The sequence below is a fragment of the Macaca thibetana genome, chromosome 6 (genome assembly GCF_024542745.1).
Source record: "Macaca thibetana thibetana isolate TM-01 chromosome 6, ASM2454274v1, whole genome shotgun sequence".
NCBI lineage: Eukaryota > Metazoa > Chordata > Mammalia > Primates > Cercopithecidae > Macaca > Macaca thibetana.
This window is the reverse complement of record NC_065583.1, coordinates 97,853,959-97,869,290: the sequence shown is the minus strand read 5'-3', so window position 1 is coordinate 97,869,290 and position 15,332 is coordinate 97,853,959. Positions and strand designations below refer to the sequence as shown.

Genomic DNA, 15,332 nt, shown 5'->3' with positions numbered 1-15,332 from the left:
CAGCACGTCCCTTGAGAATGGGAGCAATGACTTGAAGGATAGGCATTACAATAGGGAAAAAAACCACCAGATATGCAAGTAAACAATCTGAGCATATCCAAAGAGAGAAATTCCAGCCTTATATATCTCAGGGGTGCCTAAATTATGTGCTGTGCCATATGAAGCTGTCATTCAAAAAATTATCCATTGAGAATCCATCTTATACCTGGCAAGTAGAAATAAGGCTCAGCTTCAGATCCCAAAGCAGTTACCCTCAAGAGAGGTTGGGAAGCAATATAAAAGAACAGGGTGGCAAGTACATAGAGGCATAGTCAGGATACTATTGGAAAAAGAGGAGGGGCTCTCCAGCATGCAGTCGGAATGGTGTCCACTAAAACTATGCAGAGTGGGAGACTCAGCAGGCACCTAACCCAGCCTGGCTGGCGGGATATAGAAACTGTTTCAGAAAGGTGATCATTCAACTGTACTGAAAGACAAAGAGGAGATAGAGAAGAGGGGAAGGGTTGGCTGCTTAATCAAATGAACTGTGAGGGAGCTTGGCCTGCTTGTGTGACTGCATGGAGCTCGTGTAATTGGAGAGTGGGGTGATTATAGTAGAGTGGCTGGAGGTGAGATTGGACAGGGAGTCAGGGGCAAGACAAAAAAGCCTTGAACATAAAATTAATGAGAACTTTCCCTAGTGCAATCAGGCCTTCTAACCAGTGCGACACCACTGCAGGTTACTTACCTTACCTTTACATACCTCGTAAGAAGATATAACTGTGTACAAAGTACACAGTACAAAGAGGGAGCTTCTCAATCTGCCATGCATACTCTGTTTACTAGGGAAGATGCATGTGGAGCACACTTTTAAAAGACTTTCCATTTTTTATAGAAGTAAAATGTAAAGATTTCAAAATACAATGGGTTAGCCTTTAGCTACTAGATTCTCACTTATTCTTTAGTAAGGGCATACTGACATAGCTATTGTTATAAATTCAATGATCAGTGTAATCATTTATACATCTAAGACCCATTTTCATAATGGGTTATATCAAAAGATTGTCAAGCCACATACTTTAAAATGGTACTGGAAAAATGGTATGGGATTTGATAGCAGAAGCCAGCTCATTGTCTGCATGTATAACTACTAGAATGCAAGCTCCAAGGAGGTAGAAACTATGTTTACCGCTGTGTCCTCTGACACACAGTAGAAGCTCAGGGATGCTATGTATGCATCTGTGACTTTGCACTGCACACTGCAGGATAGATGGAAGCCCCCAGAATTATACAGTATACAACCTGCGCAACCATATGCTGCAGACTTCTAGATATTGTTCAGTACACAACCTGTACAACCATATGCGGAAGACTTCTAGATATTAGACATCACACACACACACACACACACACAACTTATTGACTAAATCATCACATTTCACACAAATGTAAAAAAAATCATTTGATTCTCAAACTATTAATGAAGCATCTAAAACAGTTTGACCCCATGCTAATGTTACAAAAGTGTAAACTTCCTGAGGACAAGGACCACATTTTATTAGTCTTTATACTCCTGGATTTATTAGTCTTAATCTTGAGTTTTCAGTGAGTGTTCAATGAATGAATAAGGAGACTGGCATTTCTGTAGTTCTAAACATAGCTGTATATGACCGTGAACTAGAGGTAACTGGAATTATCTGAAGTATTTACTAAGAGAATTCAGTTACTCTATTATTGGAGTTGATTGGTGTGACCTTTTCTCTCTTGTCGGTGCCTCGATCTGAACTTGTCAAGGGCAAATCTTCCAAATATGTGCTGCTTATTTGAAGAGAATAATGTACTCTGATAGAAAAGGGCCATTTTTGGCCAGGAACATATGACTATCTATACTTTCTTGCAATTATTTCCACACAAGTTCTTGAAGTCCATTTGTAGGAGAACATAAAGCATATGGGTTTTTGATTTTCACCATCATTTCCTACTCCATTTCTCTACCCTGGCACACTGGAGATTATTTGAAATTGTACTATCACCAATGACAGAGCCAAAACAACAATTAGAGATATAAAATGTAGCAAATAGAAAAAAAAAACAACAAAGGAAAGGTCAAGACTTGAGGCCAAATTACCAATCTCATTTCCTCCTACGTGCTAATTTAAAATTTGCTTAAGGATTGTCCACTTTGATCCACTCCTGGCATAATTAGCCTACCTGTCTTAAAAAGAGAAAATTATGACAGGTAAAACAATGAACAGCTGTTGCTAGAGGTGAAAAGGTAGAAGGGGGAACAAGACCAGCCTGTCAAATAGAATCAGTTCTAGTGAGACTTTCTGAATTCTGCTTGTCCTTTCTTGCCAGGCTTATGGAAACTTCCTTTGTCTTGGCTGAGAGACAAAAATAGTGAAATCTACATATGTTCATTCTTATCTTAGTTGGCAATAGGAATAGCAACAATAAAGTAAGAAGGATCAATGTTGCTAGTTTTCAGGTAGTATGTTCTAGTGATGAACTAATTCAGAGACAACCATGCCACCTCTTCATTCTGTTAATGCTGACTAAAAATGTTACACATCAAATTCAATGCACACACACACACGCGCCTCATCCCCTTCACCGTCCAGCCCCCAGCACCTGCCGTCCACCTGCCATTTTGGAGACAGCAAGTGAATTTAGGGAAGTTCTCTAAATCCGCACTGCTGGGCCAATGGGTGGGAGTAGACAGTACAGCAGGTGGGGTGCAAAGTGACAGAAAACAAAAGAAGATCACTTAAATTTCAGGGAGTTCAAGAGCAGGATGAGGTTTATTTCCTCCACATCTGGAAGGGTGTGTTGTTTTTTCATTCCTGAATTTCAAGGGAAGAATTTTCATTCTGTAAAAATGCCATTGTTAAAAATAAACAACAATAACAGCAGTTAATAGGCGGAACTGACTGTTTGAAAGTGAAGGTGACACGTATTTTGGAATATAGAACAAGAGGAAATGCCCTCAAAAATTACAAATATGTAAAACCAAACTGGTATAAGGAAGAGCAAGTGGTATTTATAAAGCAAATCCCTCCCCAAAACCCACAGGAAATAAGGAAAAGAAAATGATTCATTTAATTTCAGTGCTGGCGTAGTCAAAATCAATTTATAAAAACTGCAAAAAATGGCCAATTTTCTCTCAGTATGTAGTGAATGGCCTAAGGACACATCTGCCATTCCTCTCATGGAGGAGAATAAAGTAGTCTTCAGTTAGGAACCTCCTGACCACAATTTGCATTTTCTAGTGATAGTTTAGGAAGGTCTTTTCAAAATAAGCCTGTCAGCAAGAGAATAAATTTCTGTTCAGGCGTATGCATAAACAATACAAATAGCTACTTGCTGGCATCATATTCAAAACATTCATTCGACAGTGTTTTAAGAGCAAGTACATAAAATGCAATCTGTGTCCCCAAATATTTCTCACTATTATAGCATCTAAACAAAGAATAACCACTTTAAATCTCAATCTCAGCATTTGGTGTCACACTAAGTGATTAGATACTCAACTTTGCTAATTAGAATGCAACTTACTTGATGAGAGCAATGTCCACATTGTATTATTAATCCTTGTATCTCCGACACATATGCTGAAAAAATTTCTTCATAACTATTTTGCAAGTTATATCTGTTAATTGTAATGTTTTGACATATTCTATTCCTTCATTTATATATTGGGGGGAAAATGAGAGTATCAGAAAGATGGAATATACCTTTGATTTTTGCTCTTTGGTGTTAAAATATTTAAATACTGGAAATGCATTTATATAGAACATTCTGAGTTATTGTTTGTGTACTGAAACATCAAAAGGCTGTTTTTACTCTCTTGGTTTTCTTAAGATACAAGCATTGGATAGACAAGAATTTCTATGACACAAAATAGGCCAAATGGGATGAGGCAAATTTGCTTTCACATCTGCCCATTGCTTCCTTTGTCTCAATCTCTGTCTTTTCTCTTTTTAGAACACTCTGGTATCGAGGACTTTCTAGCTACTCATGCATATACACTTCCAGGATTTCTTGTCAGACCGAAGTGTTAGCTCCTTCCTGACCCTCTCCCATTGAAACCATCATTTTCTTTCCCTTTAGTCTTCTAATACTCTCTTGCTTCTCCACTAATGCCTTTGACTTAAAGGTTTATTTTCTGTAGTGTACATTTTAGTTATGGGGGAACTATTTTGTCCAAGGAGACATCCCAGTGATCACTGACACACCATCCACTTTGGCTACCTCTCATGAGGCACCAGGCTCCACATATCTCGATGTAGCAGCAGAGCTCCTGCCATTCTCTATTTAGTTCTCTTCACATGTTAAACTTTTCAATACCCACAATAGATCTGGCATGAGCTGACTGGCACAGTCCCCACTTTAAGAAGTCCTCATTCTCAATCGTAAAATGAAGTTGCTTCAAAACACTAGCGTAATTGCCAAATCAAATTCTTTCCAATAATTAAACGCACATGAAAAGCAAATGGATGTTGACCTCTTTTGTGGGCATTCACAATTTTGGAAAATTTCCTGTGCTAGTATTTGCCAAATGCAGCTTTTGATTCTTTTTTTTTTTTTTTTTAACTTAGGAGAATGGGTATTTGAGGAAAGCTTATTTAAATGGAAGACATTAATAGAGACTGAAGAGAGAAGACACAATAACTCTAGAAAACGATGCATTCAGGGCAACGGTAGACAGAAAAAGAACTCTTCTATCACCCTCTGCTATGTACAGTGAGAAAGAGCTACTAAAAATTCCTCTAATAAAGCCATAAACAAAGAAAACTAAACTGAAGACCATGTCAATATTCATTTGCCAACAATGACCATTTGGTCCATATTTGATGAGGCTGAGCAGAACCATGGGAACTTAAATTCAAGGCTCGGTGTTGAGGCTTAAGTACAATTCTTAGTACATGCATTGTATTTGCATAGGCAAAATGCCATTTAGAATGAACTTGCCTGGAGGATTCACAAAGCCGACAATAGGCACATGGTCTACCTTATTTAAATTTACTCAGTTCATTGGCCAATCAATCCCACATATTAAGCTCCTGTTTGTAGGAAATTTCCATTTTTCATGATAAAATTATTTTGACTATCCTTCCTGTTCGGAAGAGTGGGGCGAGGAGGGTTATGGATCAGTGGATTTAGCTAATACCAAAGTTGAATATGCTGAGCACCTAAATAATGACTGTCCTCTTTGTCAAATGGCTACATACACATAGCTCTTGTATTAATGAAAATCAAAGTTATGGGCATTTGCATAAGGAAGATTACTAATATTACTGGCTTGTCCTATGTTTCCCTGGAAATATAGGTAGCTACCTAAATGAACATTTTCATTAATAAAAGGCCTTATAACTGAACTACAATTTTTTTTCACTCCCCACACAAGAAGAATACAAGGGAAAAAGGAGTCTCTGGAAGGGAATTAGAGTGCCCACAAAACCAACTTCAACAACGTTATTGTTTTACCTAAGGCAGGCTGCAGTGGAGTGATAACATCAAGGGCACATGTGGGGTGATTTTAGACTAGAAAGTGAAATCAAATGTGCAGATAGGTTAAATAATGGCCAATTTTCTCAGAAAGAGAGAGTTTTTTTATTTACTACATATCCCCAGATATTTAAAATTTATTATACAGTTATTTTACTATAGAAGGTTGTGTGTGTGTGTGCATGCACCTATAAAAGTAAACAAATCAGATAGTTTACACACATGACCCAAATTACTGGCTAATTCTAAGCCCGAATATATAAACTTAAATTTTTTTCATTGGATTTATATAGAATTTTTCCTTCTGAAAGGTCAGAGATAGGAAATTGTATATGAACAAACAAAATATCTAATTGCTATTCATTCTTTCTTAGCTTCAAAGCTAAAGAACTAATGTTATTTTACATTTACAGTATTATTAGTGCACTGCTTTCTTCAAAGAGCTATTTTCTAGAAGACCACCCAGAAGTTTCAACTAATTGAGGAGGCAATCTTCAGTTTACTTAAATAGGAAGGCTACGTGGGACACATTCCTGGCATCAGTACTCCTCTGTCGTATCTATTTGTGCTGGATATAATGCAAACGGCAATGTTAAATTCTGAAAATACCCTAGACTGTTTCCCCCTTTCAAACAACCAGAGCAAAAAATAGTTAATTTCAGATACCTTTTTCAGAAAGATTGTTTTATAATCTGGGCTTTGAAAATTCCAGGAAAAACGAGCCACCCAAGGCGATCATAAAAGCCAAAGTTACAGATGTGGAAACAGGTTTTTTAGTAGTGTGATGGATTTCTGAGACTGGGGAAAGTGTAAGATGTTATTTGAAGTGGAGCATTTAAACCACAGAATTAGCTGTTTGGTCATGGGAGAAACATCTGTAAATGGGAACTAAAAGGTTTTATGAACGATTCTTTGAGAAATATGTTGGAATCTAGAATAAGTAATATTCGGGGTAATTTATATGTGGAGATACGTTAATGCTGTTTTCACAGATTTCATTGTAACATGCTATGGTTTATTAAATTGGTTTTATATATTTTAAAAGTCACATATTTTTCTTTTCAAATAAGGCCTTTCCATTTTTATCTGCTAATTTATGAATCCGCGCACCCCCTGCTGTTCTCTTCCTTAGGGAAAAAAATATCTGACGTAATTTCAATATTGTTAAAGACATTGAAAACTATTTATATAACTATTGTATACTCAGGCATATCATTATGATCAATTACTAAATCTAGTCCTTTAATACTATCCTGAGTATTTTATTAAAATAAGTCACGTATTTTTATTATTAAGTTTTATATGCATGCATGTATTATTTTAGAGAAACTAGAAAAATGAAGAAAAGTAAAACTATGAAAATAAAACCACCCAGGACTTCTGTTTCTGATCCAGATGAAATAAGAGGCGCAGCATTTACCCTTCTTTCTTAAACAACTAAAAAGATAATGGACATAATACAGGAAAAAAAAAGACACTCAAGATATTTGACATCAGGCAAAGAACAGTAACTTCTGATTAATAGAAAACAAATGAGGTGAGTCATATAATTGTCCCAATTTATTGCCTAAAGAAAGTTTTCATACAGTACAGGAAGAAGGAACCTACCTAGAGCCTGTTCAAAAACTTGAGTTGAGGCGATGAGAGCCAAGAGTTCTGAAAATTGACGGTTCCTAGAGGTTGCAAGCCACAATAATAGAGATGAGAGGAAAGGAGAGAGTGATGCAGACTTAACTTGGGATATTTAGAGTTTTCTCCTAGAATATTCAGTTGAGGACTGACCAGTGCATATGTGTGAGAAATCTATCCAAGTCTAAGGAAAAAATGATCCTAAAGGATTAGTCTTCACCCAGCACTGGCAATAGCACCTGTTTCCAATAGGCAGTCTAAAAAGCCTCATAATTCTTGGAGAAGGTTTAAAATCTTAAGAAGAATCTTTACTCAATAGTGGAGGGAAAAGTAATACTAAACTTATGACAGCTCTAGGGTCACCTAACACAGTTTAAAAGAGTGACCTGAAAGAATCAAACTGTTTCTAAGTACCTTAACCATATCTCTGAACAATGTATAGTAGTATTTGTAGGGATAGGAAGTATCCAACCTTAAACAAGTAAAATTTAAAACATACGGAATCCAACAGAAAGCTACTGGGATTGCAAAGAAGCAGGGCATACCAATAATAATAATAATAATAATAATATGAAGAAGAAGAAAACTTAGTCAATGGACAGACCCAGAAATTATAAAAATGATAGTAGATACACACAATAGAAATAGATAAGAACATTAAAATGCTATTATATTCATATTTCAAATGTTCAAGAAGCTAGAAGAATTATTGAATATGTTACATAGAGGCACGTAAAAGACATTTATAACCGGCCTATATAAAACATTTAGAGATGAAAATGACATTGTCTAAGATAAAAAAAAATTGAATGGGATTAATAGCAGGTTAAACAATTCAGAATAAAAGAGTGAAGTTGAAGATGTTGTAATAATCAAAACTGTCCAAAATGAAGCAGAGAGAGGAAAAATGGCTGAAAAGTAAAAAGGAAAAGAGCATCTCTAAACTGTGGGACAGCTTAAGTGGCCAAAATAATATGTAATTGGAGTCTCCAAAAGAGAGAAGGGGCAGAAAAAAATTTGAAGACGTAATGACTGAAAAATTTTAAATTTGACAAAAACTATAAACTTACAGACCCAAGAAGCTCAGCAAATATTCTAGCACAAGAAACATGAAGAAAATTAAACCAAAACCCTCAATAATGAAATTGCTTAAAGCCAGTGGTAAAGAGAAAATCTGAAAGAAAGGAAGAAAAAGACCCATTACTCACAGAAGAATAAAGGTAAAGATGAAGGCTGGTTTCTTACCTGAGACAAAGCAAGCGAGAAGACTGTGGAATAAGATCTTTAAAGCACTGAAAGAAAATTGTCCACCTAGAATTCTTTATCCTGCAGAAATATCGCTCGCAAACAAAGGCAAATAAAGACTTTGTTAGACATACAAATCTAAAATAATTCATCAATAGCCTACATAGCAATAAATATTTAAGAAACTTCTTCATGCAGAAGAAAAATGATAACAGTTGGTAATCTGGATTTATGCAAAGAATGAAGAGCAATGACTACACTAACTATAAGTAAGCATATTTTTCTCATTATGTAAATGTTTTTCAACGATAATTGACACATTAAGGTAAAAATGGTATGAATGTATGGTGGGGTTTTATATTTAGAAGCAAAATGCATGACAATACTTGTACAAAGACCATGTCTAGGGGATATAGAAATATATCATTGTAAGATTCTTATATTGATACTTTATGTGAAGTATAATTGTCCCCCTTATCTTGAAGGGATACATTCTAAGACACCCTGTGGATGTTTGAAACTGTGGATAGTACCAAATCTTACATATAGTATGTTTTTTCCTCTACATACATACATATGATAAAATTTAATTTATAAATTAGGCACAGTAAGAAATTAACAATAATAAAATAGAGCAATTATAACAATATACTGTAATAAAAGTTATATGAGTATGGCCTCTCTCTCTCAAAATATTTTGTTATACTATACTCACCTCTTTTCTGACTGTCATTGACTGCTGGTAACTGAAGCCAAAGAAAGTAAAATTGCAGATATGTGAGCAGGACTACTGTAGTAAAATATCACCTGAAAGTAGACTGTGAAAAGTTAAGGTATATACTATAAAACCTAAAGCAGCCAGTAACAATTTAAACAATGACTCATAGCTAATAAGCCAACAAAGGAGACAGAATGGAATTTTTGGAAAATATTCAAATTATTTCAAAAGAAATAGAAAAAAATGAGGAAAGATAATGAAGAACAGAAGAGGCAAATAGAAAAATTAGCAAGATAGTGGATTCAGAGCCAAGCATATCAATATTTTAATTAAGTGTAAATCATCCAAAAACCTCCATTGAAAGGCAGAGATTGTCAGATTGGATTTAAAAGAACCACTATATATATTTTTAAGATACTCAATCTAAATAAAAAAGACAAGAATATATGACAAGTAAAAGGATGGGAAAATACATAATATGCTAACACTAACCAAAAGGGAGACAGAGACATTATATTAAAATCAGACAAAATAGATTTCAGAATAAGAAATATCAGCAGGGGAAAAGAGAGCAATTTCTTAATGATAAAGTGTCCAATCATCAGGAGAATATTACAACATGAAAAATGCATGCTTCTAATAACAGAGGTTCAAAATACCTGAAGCAAAATGAGATAGAATTATGAAAGATTAGAACATCCCTTTATCAACAATTGATGAAATAAGTAGACAGAAAAATCAGAAAACATACAGAAGACTTGAATACTGTAAACCAACCTCACCTAATTGATATTTATAGAACATTCTACTCAACAAGAGCAAATACACATTCTTTTCAAATGTATACCAACCACTTACCAAGATAAACTATATTCTGGGTCATAAGATGATTTTCAATAAATGCAAAAGTATTTACATGAGGCAAAATATATTCTCTAAGTATAGAATTAAGGTGGAAATCAATAACAAAAGGATATGTGGAATACTTCTATCTATTGGGAAACTAAAGCACAAAATTTTAAGTAACTCAAGGGTCAATGAAAATATCAAAAGGGCTATTAAAATTATTTTAAACTGAATAAAAATTAAAACATAGCATATCAAAATCTCTGGGATGCAGTGAAGTAGTACTTCATTTAAAAAGTATCCCCTAAACACATATCAGAGAAGAAAAGTTTCAAATCAATGACTTCAGATTCCACATTAAGAAACTAGAAAAAGAAGAGGATATGAAACCCAATGTAAACAGAAGAAAATAATAATAATATCAGTGTAAAATAAGTGAAAACAAAAGATGGTTCTTTGAAAAGATCAATATAATTAATAAACCTCTATACAAGCTAATCTGATAAAATATAAAAGACATGAATTATCAATATAATGAATGAGGTAATATCTCTATCAATTCTATAGAAATAAACAATAAGAAAATATTATGAAACTTAATTTTAATAAATTCAGTGAATTAAATGAAATAGTGAAATTCTTTGAAAGATAAAAATTGCCAACACTCACACAAGAAAAAAAGTAGCCCAAATGCCCTATATCTATTTTTTAAAAATCAAATTTTTAGTTTAAAAATTCCCATGAATAACAACAAAAATGAACAAACAAATAACCAAAACCAATTTCAGGCCTGAGTGACTTCACCAGGGAATTTCACCAAACATTTAAAGAAGAAATAATATCAACTTTACACAAACTCTTAGATTAAATTGAAGAGGAGGGAATATTTCCCAATTTATTCTATGAGGTTAGCACTATTTCAATACCAAAATCAGACAAAAACATTTCAAGAAAAGTAAATTATGGATCAATTACCCTCACAAACATAAAGGTAAAGAATTTTAACAAAATTTTAGCAAATCTAATCCAAAAAGATATAAAATGGATTAATACAAAATAGAATTTATCCCAGAAATTTAAGGTTTTCTTTACATTAGAAAATCAATGTAATTCATTATATATATATTTTTGAGACGGAGTCTCGCTCTTGTCACCCAGGCTGGAATGCAATGGCGTGATCTCGGCTCACTGCAACCTCCGCCTCCCAGGTTCAAGCGATTCTCCTGCCTCAGCCTCCCGAGCAGCTGGGATTACAAGTGCCCACCACCATACCCGGCTAATTTTTGTATTTTTAGTAGAGATAGGGTTTCGCTATGTTGGCCAGGCTAGTCTCGAACTCCTGACCTCAGGAGATCTACCTGCCTCAGCCTCCCAAAATGCTGGGATTACAGGTGTGAGCCACCACACCCAGCCGTAATTCATTTCATTAAGAAATAGAAAGATAAGACACATCAATCAAACGATTGCTCGACAGATAAAACAGATCCCTAAATAGATGTGTATATATATAATTTATTTATTTATAATATATTTTTATATATACATCTATTTAGTGTATCTATTTTCCTGTATCTATTGGGATGTTTATGTAAATATATATCTCTAGATCTCTATAAATATATCTCTATATATTTATATGTATATAAACATCTCAATAGATACAGGAAAAGTATTTGACATAATCCAACATCCATTCCAAGTAAAACTCTTAAAAAAGAAGCAATAAAAAGGAACTTCCTCAATCTGATAAAGGGCATCTATGTTCAACCCACAGCTAACATCATATTTAATGGCGAAAGACTAAATTATTTATTCCTAAAACCAGAAAAAAGGCAAGCATTTATGTTTTTACCATTTACTTTAAACATCCTACTGGAGGTTCCCAGAGAGTTGAATTAAGGCAAGAAAAAGAAATAGAAATCAAACAGATTGGAAAGGAAGAACTAAAACTTTTTATTTACAGACGACATGACTACACAGAAAAATCATATAAAATCTACAAAGAAGTTACCGTAACCTATAAACTAATTTTGAAAGTTGCTGAATATATGATCCATGTGCAAACATCAATTATATTTTTATACACTGGTAATGAATAATCAAAAATTGAAATTTAAAGAATGCCATTTACCAAAGCATAAAAATATTTAGGGAAAAGCAGCCAACAAATATGCAAATTGTACTCTGAAAGTTACAAAGCATGTTCAGATAAATTAAATGAGACATAAATAAATGGCAAGATATGGTATTTTCATGAAACAGGCTCAATATCATTAAGAGATTCGGTCTTCCCAAGTTGACCCATAAATTCAATGCATTCAAATCAAAATTTTAGCCCACATTTGGTAGAAAGGTACAAGGTAATTTTAACATTCATATATAAATGTAAATTCCCTGGAATAGCCAAAACGTTTTAGAAAAGGAATTTACAAAAGAAAGAACAAAGTTGAAAGCACAAAGAGTTGTGCTACTTGACTTTAAGACTTATAATAAAGTTACAGTAATTAAGAGAGTATGGTATTTGCAATGTGGTATACAAAAAGACCAGATACAAAATTTTAAAAAGAATTTCATTCATATGGCCAAACTGCTCTTCAGAAAGGTTCTCAAGTTTCATTCCTACCAATAGATTCAATAAAGAAAATACTCTTGCCTATGTATAATTTTAAATATATAAATTTGATAGACAAAAATTTGGTAGGCTTATGTTTGTATTAATTTGCTTTGCTCTAATTACAAATGACATAAAAAAATTTTGTCCATGGTCATCAGTCACTTACATTTCTCCTTTTGTGAATTGCCATATTTTAACTGTTGCCTATTAATTGCTATTGAATTTTGAAACATTAAAAAACTAATGTAATTTGTATGCCATAAAATGCACTCCTTAAGCATACAATGCAGTGGTTTTTAGTACATTTCTCAAGTTGCGCAACCATTACCACTACCTGTTTCCAGAACATTTCCATCACCCCTAAAATAAACTGTGTACCCATGAGCTGTTATTGCCTATTCCCTCCCCTAGCAGGACTCCTGGCAACCAATAATCTACTTTCTGTCTCTATGGATGCCTATTCTAGATGATTCAATGAATTTAATGATTTAAACAAATTTAATGATTCAATGAATATTCTAGATGATTCAATGAATCTATTCTAGATGATCCAACAAATCATCTAGAATAGGCAAATTCATAGAGACAGATGTATTGATTGATGTAAATTGAATCATATAATTTGCGGTCCTTTTATGCCTGGCTTCTTTCACTTAGCATAATGTTTTCAATGTTCATTCTGTAGCAAGTATCAGTACTTCATTCTTTTTATGAGTGAATACTCTTCCATTCCATCTATATAGGTACCACATTTTATTTATCCATTCATCAGTTGATGGACAATTGGGTTATATCCACTTTTGGGCTTTAATGAATAATGCTGCTATTAATATCCATGCACAAGTTTTTGTATGAACATACTTTTTAATTCTGGGCATTATCTACCTAGCAATGGAATACGGTAACTATATGTTGAACTCTTTGAGAAACTGCCAAACTGTTTTCCAAAGCACTGCACTATTTTATGTTCCTGCAACCATGCATGAGGGTTCCAACTTCTCCACTCTCCACATCCTCACTGACACTTATTATTGTCTGCCTTTTTCATTATAGCCATCCCAGTGGGTATGAAGTGATATCTCATTTGAGGTATGATTAGTATTTCCCTAATGACTAATGATGTTGACTGTCTTTTGATGTGATAATTGGCCATTTGTACATCTCTTTGGAAGAAATATCTATTCTGATCTTTTGTCCATTTTTCAATTGGGCTGTTTATTTTTAATTGTTGAATTAGAATTTTTTATATATTCTGGGTACATATTAGCATGTGATTTGCAAACATTTTTCTCCCAATCTTTTGGGATGTCTTTTTATTTTCTTGATATTGTCCTTTGAAGTACTAATGAGGCCTCATTTATTAATATAACTTTGGTTGCTTGGCTTTTGGCGTCATATCTAGGAAACCACTGCTTAATCAAAGGTCATTAATATTTACACTTATGTTGTCTTCAAAAGTTTTATTGTTTTAGTTTTTATATTTAGTCTTCAATCTATTTTGAATGAATTTTTGTTTATTTATTTTTTTCAATTGTTATTTAGTTTTTATTTCATAATCATAAACTTAACTCTGCAATCCAGCTAGGCATGGGAGAGAACAAGGAAAACATGGAACCCAAAGGGAACTGCAGCAAGAGCACAAAGATTGTAGGATACTGCGAGCAAATGGGTTGGAGGGGTGCTCTCCTGAGCTACAGAAGGAATGGTCTGGTGGTTAAGATAAAATACAAGTCAAACTTATTCGAGTCGTCCACAGTCAGCAATGGTGATCTTCTAGCTGGTCTTGCCATTCCTGGACCCAAAGCGCTCCGTGGCCTCCACAATATTCATGCCTTCTTTCACTTTGCCAAAGACCACATGCTTGCCATCCAACCACTCAGTCTTGGCAGTGCAGATGAAAAACTGGGAACCATTTGTGTTGGGTCCAGCATTTGCCATGGACAAGATGCCAGGACCTGTATGCTTTAGGATGAAGTTCTCATCTTCAAATTTCTCCCCATAGATGGACTTGCCACCAGTGCCATTATGGCGTGTGAAGTCACCACCCTGACACATAAGCCCTGGAATAATTCTGTGAAAGCAGGAACCCTTATAACCAAATCCTTTCTCTCCAGTGCTCAGAGCACGAAAATTTTCTGCTGTCTTTGGAACCTTGTCTGCAAACAGCTCGAAGGGGACGCGGCCCAAGGGCTCGCCATCGACGGCAATGTTGAACATGGTAGGGTTGACCATGGCTAGTATTAGGGGACTTTCCTGGGCGGCAGCGTCTGCAAAGCGGCCGAATTTTTGTTTATAATGTGAGGTAGGGTCCAACTTCATTCTATGTCTGTGGCTATCTACTTATCCCAGCATCTCAGGTTTCCACTGAGAAGTCTGCTGCCAGACATACTGGAACTCCATTGTATGTTATTTGTTTCTTTTCTTTTTCTGCTTTGTAAGCAGTATACTTTCCTCATTGAATTTTCTTGGTACTCCTGTCAAAAATCTGCTATTGATTTTTAAAAACTCTTTGCATATTAAAGATACTGCTTCTTTTTCTGTGGCATATGTTTAAAAAATTTCCCTTTATTTTGATTTATAGTTTTTATGTCTAGAATTAATGAACATTTATAGAACTAAATCTATCAGTGTTTTCTTTAATGAATTCTTCTGCCATTACTATTATAAGAAATCCACCTATAGTTCCCCTAGTAGTAGTTTATGAAAATAATATAAATAGCTACCAATTGTTCATTACTTTCTATGGTGCTTTACATCTATTATCTTGGTTTTACATATATAGTATCTTGACTA

The 15,332-nt window shown here is 34.4% G+C and overlaps 2 protein-coding genes across 2 annotated transcripts in view; both read right to left on the bottom strand.

Moving 5' to 3' along the window:
* The window catches only part of TMEM167A (transmembrane protein 167A), an 857,923-nt gene that overhangs the window by 640,982 nt on the left and 201,609 nt on the right, over positions 1-15,332 (bottom strand). The window lies entirely within an intron of this gene.
* LOC126956154 (peptidyl-prolyl cis-trans isomerase A-like) lies at positions 14,053-14,858 on the bottom strand. The gene has a single exon (XM_050792994.1). It carries the CDS (start codon positions 14,856-14,858, stop codon positions 14,313-14,315), a length of 546 nt encoding a protein of 181 aa, XP_050648951.1. The 3' UTR covers positions 14,053-14,312.

Excerpts from the sequence above, each read along its gene's own strand:
- LOC126956154 (XM_050792994.1), bottom strand. The coding sequence starts at position 14,858 with ATGAAGTTGGACCCTACCTCACATTATAAACAAAAATTCGGCCGCTTT.